The 17,084-nt window shown below is 33.1% G+C and overlaps 1 protein-coding gene across 2 annotated transcripts; it reads right to left on the reverse strand.

The window, feature by feature from the left end:
• Positions 1 to 3,446: 3,446 nt before the first annotated feature.
• LOC113869026 lies at positions 3,447 to 16,216 on the reverse strand. 2 transcript variants are annotated; one of them, XM_027505125.1, is made up of 14 exons: positions 15,894 to 16,216; positions 15,038 to 15,742; positions 14,743 to 14,949; positions 14,328 to 14,639; positions 13,010 to 13,134; positions 11,679 to 12,830; positions 10,522 to 10,663; positions 10,250 to 10,409; positions 9,566 to 9,729; positions 7,652 to 7,737; positions 7,233 to 7,332; positions 4,778 to 4,839; positions 4,378 to 4,537; positions 3,447 to 3,921 (listed from the first exon to the last, which is right to left on the reverse strand). In XM_027505125.1, the coding sequence occupies exons 1-14, from the start codon at positions 16,050 to 16,052 to the stop codon at positions 3,754 to 3,756; spliced, it is 3,702 nt and encodes a 1,233-aa protein (XP_027360926.1). In that variant the 5' UTR covers positions 16,053 to 16,216; the 3' UTR covers positions 3,447 to 3,753. The 2 variants fall into 2 exon arrangements, 1 of the variants encoding a protein (XP_027360926.1); XR_003505455.1 differs by lacking the exon at positions 3,447 to 3,921 and having other exon boundaries at positions 4,525 to 4,537; positions 7,209 to 7,332.
• Between the last annotated feature and the right edge of the window lie 868 nt (positions 16,217 to 17,084).

The raw sequence follows: 17,084 nt of genomic DNA on the forward strand, positions 1-17,084 counted from the left end.
ATGTCCAAAACAAAATTTCGAATATGCAAAACAAGCAAGGTAGAAGTATATGGAGCTCTAATACCAAATATAAAAAGCTATCAAAGCTGTGCGGAAGTGAAGAATGAATTAATTAATACTAATCTCTAGCCATTGCAAGTTGATTCGCAATCAAAATTTTTGGTCTTTCTAAATCTTCACTCACTTAGTCATGATAGTATGTATTATTCTAAAAGAGAAGCAGATTCGAGTGACCTAAAATTATGAGAGTGTAAAATATTTATAAGATTTTGCTCATCATAAAATTTAATTAAAAAATTAACAGACAACCTTCAGATAAAATAAAAATTAAATATTATTAATAGAGATATAGATCATATTATGTTTCTATTTTTATGTTCCTTAAAGATAGAAACTAAAACTAACTATGGCTCACGAAATGGCTCTCCGAATGGAAAGTGGATGCTCTGGATCTCGAAATGGACGGTATGCTGCTATACGAACTGTAAGAGATGCTAGGCAAGGTGGCACCTATATAAATGGATGACGAGAACTGGCTCTTTATCTTAGCAAGATGGTAGTAGGTGGGAAGCTTCTGGCTCTAGCTTACTCTGCTACAACTACTGTGACTTCCACTGCCGCTGCTTGCTTTGCTTCAAAACAGCGCAGAGCGGAAACGACTACCAGAGCAGTTACTCTTCTAACTTGAACACCGGATACGCATTAAGTTACCTTTCTAAGAGCTACTTTATTTTCTCTTTTTTGCTTCACTTCTGGCTTCTGGTGAGGCTCATCGGCCTTTCGGCCAAGCATAGAATTCTTTGACCGGCTTTGGTCAAGCAACCGCTACATTTCTTTCACGGCCACAGCCCACATAACTTGTCTCTCTCTTTTCAAGGAAGTGAGTCTCAGACCCTATGTAGTTCACGCTCCTTTTTTATACAGTTCCTAACAGGTGCTTTTGTGGCTCTTCACTCCAGCCCTGAAGTATTCTGTTAGCCCAATCTGGCTCTAGCCCAATACTCAGGTACAAACTATTTAAGGGTTTTATGAGTAAGGATTACATGTCTGAGCCAAGAAATTTCCTTTTTATATGGGCATCGATGGTCCTATGGCAAGTTTGTCATTTTCTACATTTAGTGTCGTAACTGTTAGATATCTAATGCATTTGGTGCCTGCACAATATGTTGTAACGTGTCCAATAAAGTTGTCATTTGTTATAAATGTCACATAGTGAGCATACATGTCTATGTCGGTTAAGCCACTTTAGTTACAGCCAAATTTGAGATGAATCTAGATAGCGGTTTGATTGCAATGGATATGGATTTAGTGGTCAATATGATGGCGAGGTTGGACATAAGTTTGAGAGAGTTTCATTCACTAATTTGAGCAAAGTCAACTATTTGACATCATATCAAAATTATTTTAATTTTTTTAATTTAATATATATCCTTCAATTAAAATATTAAGTTTAATTATATTTTTATCCCTATAAAAATTAACACTATTTAAAATAAGTCTTTAAAAAAATTGTTAAAATTTAGTTCTGATATTTTTAAAATGTAAGAATTTAGTCTTTATCATTAATTATGTTCTAAAAAGTAATGAGATATATAACAAAAATTTAGTTTATCATTATCATATTATAGTTATTTTAAATATTTTATTATTTAAATATTAATATTTGTAATATCTAGCTTACAATCGATCTCATTCATCATTCTCATTGTCTTAACTGCTTTTTGCTATCAAACCATGCTTGAGTTTAACATCCATAATATTATTAAACACATGTATGTTCACGTTGAATTCCCTTACAGTCATTTACAAACTCTCGAGCCTTGCAAAATGCATTAGTTAAAGTCTCATAAATTTTTACCGTTGGCAAAACTCCCTTTTATTTCAATTCCTTAAGAAATCTAGTTGCACTTTCGAGATCACCCTTCTTGCAAGAGTAACCTTTTAATTAGGGATTTCATGGGTGAACAAAAGAAAATAAGGAAGGATTGAGAAGAAAAATAATATTAATTTTTTTATAATAAAATATGAAAAATATTAATAATATAAAGTGATGAGTTAAATTTTCATTATTCGAGTTATCATTTAATATAATACATTAAATAAAAAATAAAAAAATTTAAGAACTAAATTCTAACAATTTTTTAAAGACTTATTTCAAAGGATATTATTTCTATAAAGACCAAAAATTTATATTATATTTTACCTAAAATAAAAAAAAAATCTCTAAATTTCCCCTTATTCAAAATTCTAACGCCATGTTTTATAAAATATTTCAAAATTATGACTTTTGATTGTTTTTAAATCCATCCAAAACACCTAACTATTTAAGTGGAAAATAAAGCTCCTACTTAACAGAAGTACAATTAACCCTAATAGTCATACTTTGGCTGCCTAGTGCCTACTTTAATAAATTGGTTTTTCTCTGTTCTAATAATGCCTTGAATGAATTAAAACGTAATTAGAATGATAAAAGAAAGATTTATAAGAGGAATAGCATGATTTATATAGTTCAACTAATTTTTTTTTATCTAATATAACTAATCTTTAATTAATTTTTATATTTTTTTACACAAACAAGGTTGAAATAAATTAAATTTTTATTACTTCGGTGAAAATAATAACAGCGTGAAAGAAATGTATTTAACAAATATTATAATACTTAATGGATATTATGACCGGGGCGGGGAGAAAGTGTGCCTCCCTTGCACAAGGGCACATAATTCAACTCTTTTATTAAATGCCTAAAAATTGTCATTGTATGTAACATTAAATATAATCATTTTATTTTTCTTGTTTTATATATTTTAATTTTTGCATATACATGCACCTTAAAAATACTTATCACAATAAAAAAAGACACTAAAAGATGTCCCACTTTGATGGTACAAAAATAATTTTTTAACAATCAAGAGCATAGGCACAGCCAACATTTTGATCAACTTTTTTTATATAAGAAATAATTATGTGTTTTTTGTTTACAGAAAAAAGTTATTTCGAATTTCCAATCTCAAGGTCAATTTATTTAAACATTTCAAAACGTTGGATGTGAAGAAGACGAATACGTCTTCAATGAAGTCTCAAAAATGCTTTAGACTTAATATTAGCTTAATTGTCAATTCATGTAATCATCGCTCGCTTTTAAACTAGCAAGGATGAGAAAAACAAATAAACTTTTGTTATTACAGTGGCAATAAAGCTAGCGTAAAAGAAATGTCTTCCATGAAGAAGACTTTAGAAACAACTTCCCAAGAAAATTTTGCATCAGCTGTGTGGGAGAAATTGTGCCTCCCAGGGCATATAATATTCTTTACTTTTTTTGGAACATAATAGTTATGAACAATCCAAGCGAATAATAAATATGAAGTAGAGAGAACCTGCCACTCACAAAGCATTTTTTTTTCTTTTCTTTTTATAAAGTAAATAACATTGTCATAGGCACAATATCGCAGACATTCACCTATACTCTCCATAAACTCTATTTCTGTTAGCAAATCCATGGGAAACACACATATACAACGCCTATTTTTTGTTGGTTTTTTTTTCCGTTATCAATGATACAATCGGTTAAGATGTTCCTAACATCCATGAATTAGCAAAACTTCCCAGAGACACTTCTTCCGCAAATTCAATTGTTCTTCTAAACTAATATGTTACAGTCAAGAATACCCGGCCACACCAATGTTGACATGTCAAAGCTGACTTCCTAGCCCTCACCGTGCAATATGCCATCATTCATCGTCAAAGCTACAAATTTCAGACAACATAGTACCCCATCTCATTGCGGACACTTGAATAATATTCATTATAGTTTAGATAATCCCAGAAACGAGAAAGCCCAAAATTCCCATGTTTAGGTTCCTTAATATAGCATATTTGCAATTCTTTTAGACTTCTATCAAACTTCTGCTTTATAGAAAGCACCTGCAAGTTAATTCAAACAGTAGGTCAATATATTTTTTACTATGAGTCTAGGAAAATTTGTAAGAGAGCATACCTAACATAACATGTTCCAGATAGAATTTTCCATTATGATCTTATCTAACGTGGGGATGTTTCCAAGAGGCCTTTCGGCAAAACTTAGGTTATTTTGAGGGCATCGGACTCCAAAACTAATGAGAACATTGAGAAGGCCCTCTCGAATATATGGGAGCATGTATATTGCTTTACACTACATAAAGACATTCGCACTCCCAGGGATACCAAGGTAGTTAAGAATAATCACTTAATATCTATGTACAGAAGATGCCAAATGCCCAAAATCTTTCTAAAATATCAAAGAACAATCTACGGATAGTATTTTCATATAATTATATTTTCTAAAGCATAAATGTACCAAACAAGAATGTGTAGTGATTCTATTAAGTTTGCCTAGTTTACCTGGGATATATTGATTCTAGAAAGTTTTCCTAACAAATCTTCCTGATCAAATCCAGCATTCCAAGCACCAACTGTAAGACAAGACCGGAAATCGAGTGCACATTGCAAAATACCCTCAATAATGCTGCCAACTACCTTTGTTTCGTCAGACAGGAAACATCTGTCACAAATATATATACACAAACACATAAAACACCAACTGGATACAAGTTTGAAATCTTACACTAACAGTTATGCTATTTACCACAATTTACAGACCATTTTTACACTGGTCATCAATGTGCATGCAAAATTGACATAAACCATAGTATTCACTATCACCAGAAAAAAAAGTTGGCCCTAAATTGACTTTCTAATAACTATTCTATGACTAGTAAACGACAAATAAATGCAAACTTACATGCATAAGGAATCAGCAAGATATTCCATGTGCACTGACTCAAGATCCATCATATCTTTCACCTGCGTAATAAATGGCAGGACAGGAATAACTAAAACATTTATACAACAACCAAGCCTTATCCCACTAGTTCTAAAACATTTATAAAGCAATTAAATTATGAAGGCATCCAGCCATCTAGGTTACCAGAAACTAGAAAGCTATGAAACTGATAATTGAATGAGATAGAAGGAAAAATATGGACATCCAGATCTATTAAGTTCATCTTTGATTAACCCTGATGCAGTTCTAATTTTTGTATTGCTATAACATTTGAAAACTATTGCGGAGATGCTGCTGAGATAACCCTAAATTTTGTTTGAGTGTAAGTTCCTACATAAGCATCTTAAAAGCTTCCTGCATAATAAACAAAATATCAAATGATTTCCCCTTTAACAAACAATCTACCAAATTCACAGAATGAATCCTTCTAATCTCTATTTCCCCCAATGTATAACCAATCCCTTCCAACTAACTAACTAACTAACTAATAGCTGCCCTTATTCAACTTTCATTATATATCCAAACAAAGTCATTAACCAAACTGCAGCTGCTTGACAGTCTTGAGCAGTCAAACCGTCCGGTGATACAAGCATACAGCAAATACAAAAATCAAAGAATCACATGGTGAAAGGGTAAAGAAATAATGAAAAATAGTATTTTTTGATATATGAGCTTTATATATGTCTTTCATTTGATGAGCTACTTGTTAGAGATAAAAACTGTTCCTGGATATTTGAGTTATTTGGTTCTTTACATTACTAACTCGGGGGTGGAAGTTGTAGTTTCAGTATGTTTTAAATTTCTTTTATTACTGCTTATATTTACTTATTTTACAAGAAAAAGAATTAGAACAGAGAACAAAATACTTTTCAATTTCTTTTGTTACTACTTATATTTACTTATTTTAAAAGAAAAAGAATTAGAACAGAGAACAGAATACAACCACAAGCAGAATAAAATGTCCCCATTAGCAGATATAGAAAAATACAAGAGGTAATAAAAAAAAAGTAAAACCACAACCCAATCTCAACGGACTAAGGAGTTCTGTGAAGATATAACTCTTGGAGTAACTATTAGCAGAACTCCACTAAGAGGCCAAAGATGCCTTCCTTTGATCCTATCCAATTAAAGATAGAGAGGCAGTGAGATACCCTTTAAAAGAACTGAGCATTCTTCTCAAACCAAATTACAAAGTCTTTTTGCAGAAATCTTTAAGGCTATGTTTGGTAAAATGAGTTGAAAGCTACGAGCTTTTAGCTTCTAGCTGTTAGCTAGTTGAAAGTTGTGAACTTGTAACTAAAAGTTTATAGTTGTATAAGTAACTTATAGAATTAAAATTATTTGTCAAACTAACTATGTAAAAAATTGATTTGTATTTAATGACTTAAAAGGGCACGTAATATTATATTAACATAATATTAAAATTAAATATAACTTATTTTATTTATTTGCTATCAATCAATTAATTAAATAAATAATTATATAGAAAAAAAATTCTCTTCACATATATTTGAACATAAACTATTTTAAGCAATATTTTTTTTTTAATATAAAATATGTTTGGATAAAAGAGACAAGCGAACAAATGAAAAAAATAGAGAAAAGAAAAATGAATGGAACTATCATGAAGGTTAAGAAAATAAAAAGACAATAAGAGTAACATATGTACATAAGTTGCCTTTTCAAAAGCTAAAAGCTTCTCTAGATAACTTTTTGAAAAGTTAGCTTTAAAAGCTACAAGCTCCTTTCATTTTATATATACCAAACAACTCTACAAGCTTATTGACCAAGCTTCAAGCTCCTAAATAAGCTACAAGCTACTTTTACCAAACATAACCTAAATCTAACTAGCAGAACTATACCAAAGTAGTAGGAAGCATAAAGCCTGGAAGTTACAGGATCATTGCTAGATTCCTTATCAGAATTGTATTGATAAGGATGTAACCCTTCTTTCATTTCATGATGAATTTCATTAGAAGTGACAGGTATGATACAAATGCAACCTAACACATAATGTGCAAGATGTTTTCATCATTTTTCTCTTATTCTCTTGTCCAATATAAAGTTCTACACAAATATAGACACACACACACACACACAACACATGGAGGGAGAATACAAACAAGTGCCTTAGGGGTTTAAGGAATCAAAAGTGAAATGCTTTTATGGGAAATTGTCCATATACATGTAGCTGGAAAAGTTGTCCAGAACCAGAAGGTAGCAAGTGAAGGTCATATTCTCATTTCAACTAAGCAATCATGATTTATAACATGCTTGCATGGAATGCATAAGCAGTAACAGAACAAATGTTTTCCACTGAAAACAAATTATACTTTGAAGTCCGAAGTAAAAGATGCACAGAGAATGATAACTAAATAAATAGCTATACCAATTATAAGCATTGGCCTCAAACCTTATGCTGAAGGGAATGAAGAAACCTGCACCATGATACATGAGATAATTGTGACTCTACATACTGCTGCAAAGTAGTTACAAAATGGCTGATCTGGTGCCTGTCATTGAAAGTGAAACAAAGGATACTTAGAAGTACAAAACATGCATACAAAAGAAGTTCATCTTCAATATTTAAAATCTTTTTGAGAAAATAGTTAAATTTCGTGCTCATTAAGTATCACTTTTTTAGTTCATGGAAAAAAAAAACCGCTAACTACTGTATCTCTAAGCCCTCACCCAGACCACATGGTCTGAACATCCAAAGTCCTTCCCATCCATGAGAATGAATTGATAGCAGAATCTGAGAAACACCATGATACCAAATAGAAACAATGCACCCGTCCCAGACATTCAGAAAAGAAATCACTGAGCGTATACCTCATCTTCATCAATATATTAAGATGCCCTATGTCACGTTGGTGTAGCTCTGAATTCAAATTCTTAGTGGTTGTATGCATTAAATCCTGTTCACCAAATTTGAAAGAAAATAAGTTCCATCACATGACCTAAATCCCTTAGATTCCCTTGAAAATCCAGAATGTAAGTGCAATTCAAAGCAACACAAATAAATTGGGATATTAGACTGTATAGTTTAGAATGTATGCACAGTGCAGACTTGTTAAAACCGTGGCAGAGGAACGTATGATTGATGTCAATAAAAGACCTAAAGTGTGGAAGGTTTATTTTTAGAGGAAGGGTAGAAAAGAGTCAAGTGTGTGTTAGTTTGTTAATATCGCTAACAGATTCTATAAATAGAGAGTTAGTTTCTTGATTGAGGCATTATTGGTTCTGTTAATTGTTTTGAGGAGAATTTCATTCTCTGTTTAGGAGCTGTAAGCTTTGGGGGATTCTTTTGTAATCCTATTCTTTCTAGTAGTCAATAAAATCATCATTCTTCTTCAATCCTCGTCTTGATTGTACTCTGAACAAGACTATTTAAATTGCAGGCTCTCAAACATTGTGACAAAATTATCTGTGATAAAATATGAAGAAACACGCAAGGCAAAAGAGAACAAGAGCAGAATATATATATATATATGTTGGGTTGGGGGGACACAAAAAAAGATAGTTGATACAAATATTTCCATTTTTGAAAAATTACAGCTATAAGTAGTTACTCATCAACAACTCTTTGAACTATCATTGACCAATTAAGTGATCAATATTATTCTGAAATTGAGTTAGAAACAATGAAGAGAAAAATTTAGATAGAAGTTCTGTATCATAATGATCTCTTATGCTGAATGCAAAATATCTTTATATAGACTCTTAATAGACTTAATTGGGACAATATCCAGGCCAAGACTAAATAAGAGTAACTTCCTAAATACTAATTCCCATAAATACTCATTTTATCATGTTATACATGAATCTATTATTTCCTGACTTCTATTGAGAATCTGTCAGCCCATCCATTATATAAGCAGAAAATCAGACACATATTTGGAAGATATCATAGTTGTTAATCTCAGATAGCGGTGCATAACAGATGACCCTCAAAGCGCTATAGTGCATAGCAGGATAACTGTTATTTTAAAGTTTTTTATATGGATTAATATATATATATATATATATATATATATATATATATGCAGATAATTATGTATATAATGCTAAAAAATGCATAAATAGCATACAAATAATTATCAACAAAAGACAAAGAGAAGAAAGAGTGGATTTTCCGGGAGAACATAACAGAGGCAGGACTTTAGAATCATAGAATAGAGAGAAGGAAGTAGATTTTGCCAGAGAAGTAATTGGAGATTAGTGACTCTACTGGATTTGAGATTGTTGCAAAGCATAACAGAGACAGAGATGACAGGAGGGAGGGTTGAACAAAGAAGGGGAGAAGAAAAAAGTGGAGTTTTGTCATGTGTCTCTAGTTGCAAAACAGAACAGCAATAGAGATGAGAGGAAAGAGTGTTGAGAGAAAGGAAGAAGAAAAAATGTGGGGAAAAGTGAGGTTAGGTCTGAAAACTGAGAAGACTATTTTAGTCTTACAAAATAACCTCAAGACTTCTAAAAGATTAAAAGTTTTTTTTTTACCCTTAAAAAATCCTAAAATTCCTTTTGTTTTGAGGTTAGAAAAGGAAAGTTGGTATCTTTCCCTATGGTGCCACTATTGTGCCGTGACAGGCCGTGTTTTGGGCCGCACCCATCAAAAACACTCCAAGGCCGCACCGCCACTATCGTGTGTTATTGACAACTATGGAAGATATAGGATAATAACAGCAGATCTGTAATAATAAACACCAGGAAAAGAACAAAGGAAAGAATTGCAAGAAATCACACCTTTAATGAGCACCATACATCAGTCAATGAAAAAATGGCAAGCTTCACTTGTATCAAAAAGCTGAATATATCAGCATATATTTTCAATGTAGCAGGTGTTAAAACAATACTGAGTGGCCAATCCACACGGTAACCCAGTCCTAAGAAATCAAAAGAACGGACCCCTGCCATTATATAAAAATTCAATATTAGACACATAATTTCATAATCTACATTTCCACCACCTCCAAAGAGAGGAGAATTGGCAGGGGGGGAGCTTATCAAACTTGAAATGAAACTGAAAAGAATAAATAACAGCAATTGCAATATTAATAAAGAAAAAGAACTAATTAGTTTATTATTGCTGTGGTGGTTCATGGTTGTTATTTGTACAGGAAATGAGTATATTAACATTCTAGAAAAGACACTCACATGGAAACTGAAGCCATTTTCATTTAATTATATAAATGGCCTGAATTTTTTAAAATATAAGAACTAAATGAAAACTGACTTAAAATTCATAATATTTAAATGAAAAAAATCCTTAAAAGTAGGAAGTGAGTATATTTGGCCTAATAGTTAATTTGAAATAATGATATTCTCTTTCCTTCTTGTTGGAGTGAAAACAAAATACTGGGCCTTTAGAAAGAGTAAAAAATGTGTATCAACTAGGGGAATCCCCTTTCTGTAGTAGTTTGAAAGTACCAATTGCAGATGCAGAAAGAGGCAATTTTCCATGTCCTTTCATGTACACAAACAATCTATCCTTGTTAGTGTCTTGTTCACAAGAAGACTTCTGTATAGACAACTCAAGAAGACCTTGAATTTCTGAAACTCTCTCATTAGCTTCGGTAACAGACCACTTCTGTGATTTCAAGTAATCAAAGAATGAGTAAATGTGCAGTACTAAAGACTATAGTCAGACTCATAGCTATAAAATATTACACAACTCATTGGGAATCAGGATTTAGGAATACATGATGCCAAAGAGACAAGATAAACAAATCTGCCCAATCTGCTAACTCCATAAAATGGTACCGCCGTAGTGCCAAGAGATGCTCCCGCAACTTAAATACTTCCTCAAGCACATTGATGGCTAGCTTGCTGACGTAATTGTATCTGAGATCTCTAAGGACGGGCAACACTAGTACAGAATACTTTCCTAAAGGCAATATATTGAGCACCTCAATTCTCAACTTTCAATTGTGGATTAAGATAAAAATGAAAAAAGATGCAAAAAAATCACCTAGAATCCAGAAAAGATATCATCTGAGAAATTATTAATAAAATTGAGATAAGTTGTTATGTGTTAATTAAAGAGATCCTACAAACTTGTATCCAAAAGACAAAGGACTGCCATTGAAGACTTGCAAACTAATTCATCATGTGCTCAAATCATGTAACCCAATCTACCATCACAATCTGCAATTACAAGAACAGTATAAATTATAATAATTATTCCACCTTGTTTCATCTATCAATTTTCACACATAACTCAACATGGCCACTAAATTAGCATTATCCACCACAGCATATTTTATACAGGATTGCTGCATAACTTGAATCTTGTTAGGACAGTAATACTTGAAGCACATTAATTACTATAGGGCAGAAATTATAAATGGCATCAAGTGATCCATGTAGCATGTCCCACCTAATGAGACAAGATCTGTTTGTTACTGTTGGAGAATTACTGAAGTACATTATCAAGCATTCTCAGATTTTAAAATATTCAAATAAATTAGCAACATTAGATTTCCTTTATGGTATTTAGATTCCCGATCATAGAATTTTGCAACCCATTCCAACAGCTCCTATCACCAAGACACTAAAAATTCTTTAAACCCCCCTGTCTTCCAGTACTTTGGCATGCGTAAACTTCATTGGTAAAGAAGCCAATTGAGGTAGCATTGACCCATTTACAGTACTGACAAATAGTAAGATGGGGTTCAAAAACCAGACATAGATTTCAATACTGAACTGGGTATTCATGATAAAATCATACTAGTTAATCTATGTATCATCCAGAGAAAATAGAAGCAATAGCAATGGAAAAAGAAACACCATACATGAACTAATCAATCAGTTATAAACATAAAAGAGAATAAACATAAAGGTAAGGCCGTAAGGATACTGAAGCATGATTTCCTGCAGTAAGCACTTGTCGATTATAATATCAAGCGGAATCTCAAATGTTGACAACAAAATGTTCTTTTGAGTACCATCACAATTGACAGTTTTCCTAAAACTACCCAGCAATCTTTCCCAGCTGCTCCCACCAGATACAGCTGTTAAAACATTATGTGTATGGTCCATCAAGTCCAGTGAAGCATCTGAACATAATTTGGGAGCATCAGCCAACCCATCCTCTCTACCATGGACAAATTCTCCATATTCATTATTCTTATCATCACAAACCGATGCCCTACTGTCTAGTATAAATGAAGATGCACTTCTACATCTGGAGTTGATGGGTAACTTGTCCATATAAACCTTACAAGGGTCCTCTACAGCAGAAAAATTGAAGTAAGGCAAGGGTTGTTCACGATCTGCTTTGTATTTTTCCTCATTTCTACCCATCAAGTGAAGAAATGAAATTCTTGTCAACATAGGGTTCATACTAAGGGGATTAATGTTGGGTTGATTACACTGATGGCTGTTTATCTGTGGTTGAAAACCATACAAATTTGAAGCAAGTGTAATATTGTCTAGTTGATTCTCACTTGTGGCCTCCCCATTTGAAGTGTCGCTAATATTAATAACATCATGGCATGACATAGAATATCTCAGGTATCCCAGGTGCTTTTCAGTCACCTTATGCTCAACAGTTCCATCATTACCAAATGAATTTCTCAATAAGTGGCCCATTGCTGAACAACTGTCAATCAAACTCTCCCTATACTGCATACTGAGTTTAGAGCAGCTTGAATTCCTTGGACTTGGAGGATTAGACATGTGACTCAATATCACTTCATCATTGAAGGACTCCACCAAATGATCAATGGCATCTGTTTTATCACAGATTACATGTGAATCACTGCCTGACTTTTCATGACGACAGGAATTTTGAATTGAATTATTTAAGGTTGTACTCTTCATGAAGCTTAAAGCAGATAAATGATTTTGTTGCCCAACTACTGAACAGGACCAGCCACTAAGCTGATCACAGTCCAATTGCTCCTCAGAGCTGTTTGAGGATGAACTTTCAGATAAACCACACATATCTTCCAGCAAAGTGAACTCGTCTATTGTACTTGAGACATCAGAGCCCAAATTATCAATGACCCTGAGAATATCTATAAAACATCAATGAAGCAATAACAAAGGGAAATAACATTGTCAGGGGAAAAACAAAGATAGTGAGCAGCAAATAAGGAGGAACATGTCAACTCAGTACATGCATCTTTATGCTCATAACATTTCACGGGTGGTGGGAATTGAAGGATAAGAGGAGTAAGAAATTACATATTTAAACTTTTTTTATCTGCTGCAGGGCAACCAGTGGATTTGTCTTCTGACATGATCTGGCCCAGTTTGTCTAAAGTACCTCCATCATTATCAAAGGAAGGTACTGAAGCATGCGTAGCTACCTGCAAAAGGAAAATCTTCATACATAAGAAAGAAGGAAAAAAGAGAAAAAATAAGCACATGCTCACAGTGGGAAAAGTAGTCTTCTTTCTTGTCTCCATCTTATTGTATACTTCTATGCTCCTTTTTCCTTTAACAGCCTTTCCAAAAACTTATTGTTGATCAAAATAAAGATATAACAAGATCATTGGTGCAGATGGGATTATGATGAAACAATTACTGTATAATAATCTAAAATAAAGCAAATGGCACTGCAATTTCAGCTTTAGACTACATAACATCAAGATGGTAAGATAAAGGCATCAAGAAGGTTAAAGAAATACACAGTAAATGACAGTACACAAAAATATAAAATTTGATTTCTATATCTGCAATCCAGCAATACTAAGTTTGATATGAAAGAACAAATATTGTACTCTCAATGTCTCCTAAATCATAGCATTGTAAAAAAGAAAAATACCACCTCTGATTCAAATATTAAAAATATTTGGTTAAAATATTTTGTACAATTCCACTTGTTTGTATTATGTCAAGGACCAAGTCTCCTAAAAGCTTAAGCTATAGATATTAGGTGAAGGATCACAAATGGCTTTACTACATCTCTGAAAATTAGCCAGATGAAAGACCCCTTTAGGCTTGAAGAGTGGACAATGCATATACCTATTTTCATGCATGCTGAAATTCAACTTTTATTTAGAAGAAATAGGGCAACAAGAATCAAATTTCTGACCAATTGTTCATAAAGACCCTTATACCACCAGTCAAGACCCAACACTCCCTATATGCTTATGAGTTAAGAGATATTAGGAGGAAGTACAAGATTGATTTTAATATTTCTTAACATTTAGAAGCAGAAAATTGTAGGGATAATTTATACAAAACAAGAAGGGACATGTCTTTCCAGAAGAGTGATTACAAATCAATAATTTGATGCATTTTGTCAGAAAATAATCCAAGAATTCTTTTTCCACAATTATGGCATTCCACCAATATCTTTGTTTTAAGTGGGTTTCCTAGCAGGCTTTTGGAAGAACTTGAATGCCTTTTCTCCATTACTTCTTGCATTCTTGGTTCTACATTAGTGATTGCGAGAGAACATTTTAAATTAATAATTCTGTTATTGCAAAATAACTGAAAGTAAACAGAAGTAAAAAGTGCACGTGTATGTGGAACCAAAGCTATGGAATATGATTACCTGCTGATATCTAACTTCTAAGCTGCTCAAAAGGCTTTCAATTTTTTCATTCATCCTTTTATAATATTTTTTTCTTGCAAGCACCGTGGCTTCTATAACATCTTTGCTGAAAGTCAATGAAGAAGAATAAGACAGACTATTACTTGAAAAGCCACTCCAGCAGGGTAGAAATTCATCAGAACTACGTTCTCCAGCAGCAACATGAATGCACAGTTCAAGCAATTTCAACAGCACTTGAAGTTGCTGACCAGCCCTCACAAGAGGAACCAAGAAGTCTTTGAGAAATCCAGGAATGGGAACTCCATCTCGCACCTGTTGTTAGGAAGTTCCCACCATGAGAATTCAGCAAAACAAGGCAATACAAAGCTATAATACAAACAAAAATTGCGTGCAGGTCAGCACAGGAAAGAATTACCTTGACACTTGCCAATGGGAATTCAACAGAATATCCAGCTTTAACATGTGACTTAGGAAGTAAACACTCCACATTTTCCACAATAAACTCCTTATATGGGTCATGTATTTCTGCTTTGAAAATCCATGACCTAATGAACCCACAATATGGTTCACATGACTGAAGAAAGAGAAACTTGAGCAGAGTGCAGTGAGCAGGATCAGCAACCTAAATTCAAGAAAGCTGAATAGATTAGAAGAAATTGCAGTATTTTTCCATATATTCTAAGAATAGGTTCACATTCAAATAAGCTGACCTGTAATTGTGCAAACAAAAATGTTAATAAATTCCCCCCTCTGCAGAAGTTACGGAATTCAGAAGTAGCTTCAGTAATCAGGTCCTCAAAGGCAGTATCTGAAAAGCGAAGAGCCCACTTTTGTACGTTACATATGCTTGCAAGTGCCTCAATCTGAGTCCTTAGTTCTTTCGTATGCAGGTAAAATTCAAGCAGTGTAATTTCAGAATGCACTACATTCTTCAAACAGCCAGATACCGGCAAATCCACATGTTTTGATGAACGCCTTAAAAATACAGATGCATGAATTGTGTCCAATCCACAGATGTACCCTTCCAAGACTTTTCCCACAGCAACAGCAAAGGCTTGATTAACAAGACTGAAGGGAGGGAACTCTTCCACTCTTACTCTGTCCTCTTGATGAATTTCACTTTGACGAACATCAGATTTATCATGACCAAGTCCAAAACTGTTGTCGACATTCAAATTTGTAAAATAATCTACAAATGTACGGAGAAGAAAAACTAGAGACCCGGTGCAACCTATAGCTTTAAGTATATTTCCCAAAGAATGAGTGCTGGAAGCTCGATTCCAGAGATTCGGAATCTGGAGGGAGGTCCTGTCAGCTGGATCAGAACAAAAGATGGAAGATAGCTTTTGAATACTAACAAGGGATGATTTTGCCCCTTGCATAGCATTCATCACCAACCTCACCAAACTTGATTCCTGGGGCCAAATTTTCGAATTATCAAAATAAACACACAGTCCCTTATGAAATGCGCCGATGCCAGTTCAAAATGCATAGATAAGTAGGAGAGCAAATACTCGAAAATGCATTGCACTAGCACAAGTAAATCACAGAGAGAGTGGAACTTACAGAGAGAGTGGAGAGGTGATGGAGAGGTTGGCTCAATTTAGAAGAAGGCGAAGAGCAAAGTCCACTTTCACAAGGTATCGATTCCCATGTGCTTGGGGGAAGCCATGGATCCTGTACCTTCAAATTCTCCAACAACCACGCAAACTTCGTATCCACCATTGTCTCCCTCTCACAGTCTCACTTCTCTATGTTTCCGATTTATTTTATTTTAAATAAATGCAAAGACATGCGTTGAAAGCGAAAATATGAAGGGCGCCTCAGGCCCAACTTTTTCAGATTTTGAAACGACGGATCCTTAGATCGTCACTTCGCAGTAAAATGCCACGTAATTTGGGTGCTTGCCGGGTGCCTTTAAAAACTGCTCTTGTGCCTAATAAAACTAAATTATAAAAATTGGGGCTTTTTTATTTTTTAAAAACTATTTATTAAAGTATTATTTTAAAATAATTAGACTGTGTCTCCAATATTTTTTTGTCACGTCAGGATAAAATTTTAAAAATAATAATATTAAAATTTTGATATGTTTCAAAATTTTAGAATATCTCTTGTAAAACTAATTTATAAAATAAAAATAATTTCATTGATGTAAGTAAAAATATTTTTGATATTATGAGTTATGATATAAGTCAAAATTATACCTTTTTTTTAAGGCTAGACAAGTGTCATGTCATGTGATAATAATGTTAATTTTAAAATTCTTTAGATTTTTAACATGTAATATCGTCTCTTAAATAATTTAATATGATTATAATTTTTTTATGTCGTTAACTTTGTTAATGCTTTTTTAACTTTTCAAAATTTGATGAACAGGATATTTTGACTTTATTTATATAAATTTAGTTTATTTTTTATGATATTAATTTACAGTAAAATATGGATTAAACAAATGTATCATGTGTGATTGATTTTTGATTTGTTGTGCACTAATATATTGTTTTTAAAGAAGTTCAAGAACCATATCTAGGACATGTCATCTACTAAGACTCTTTTTGGATTCCTTAGGTTAGCAAGGTATTACAAAAAAACTCATAAAAGATTATAGATAAATAACTACCCCCTAGCAAGTTTTTTAAAAAGGACAAATTTTCAATGGAATGTTGTAGTTAACCTTGCCTCTAACCATTTAAAGAAAGCTTTTTCCACAACCTGTATTCTTAAATTACCAAACTTTGAATAGAATTTGTAGTTGAA

This window comes from Abrus precatorius, unplaced genomic scaffold (assembly GCF_003935025.1).
Source record: "Abrus precatorius isolate BTA unplaced genomic scaffold, Abrus_2018 Scaffold6, whole genome shotgun sequence".
NCBI lineage: Eukaryota > Viridiplantae > Streptophyta > Magnoliopsida > Fabales > Fabaceae > Abrus > Abrus precatorius.

Coding starts and splice junctions, on each gene's coding strand:
- LOC113869026 (XM_027505125.1), bottom strand. CDS start 16,052: ATGGTGGATACGAAGTTTGCGTGGTTGTTGGAGAATTTGAAGGTACAG. Junction 4,538..4,777: donor CTTGCTGATTCCTTATGCAT/GTAAGTTTGCAT, acceptor TATTTGTGACAG/ATGTTTCCTGTCTGACGAAA. Junction 3,922..4,377: donor CTAGAATCAATATATCCCAG/GTAAACTAGGCA, acceptor ATTAACTTGCAG/GTGCTTTCTATAAAGCAGAA.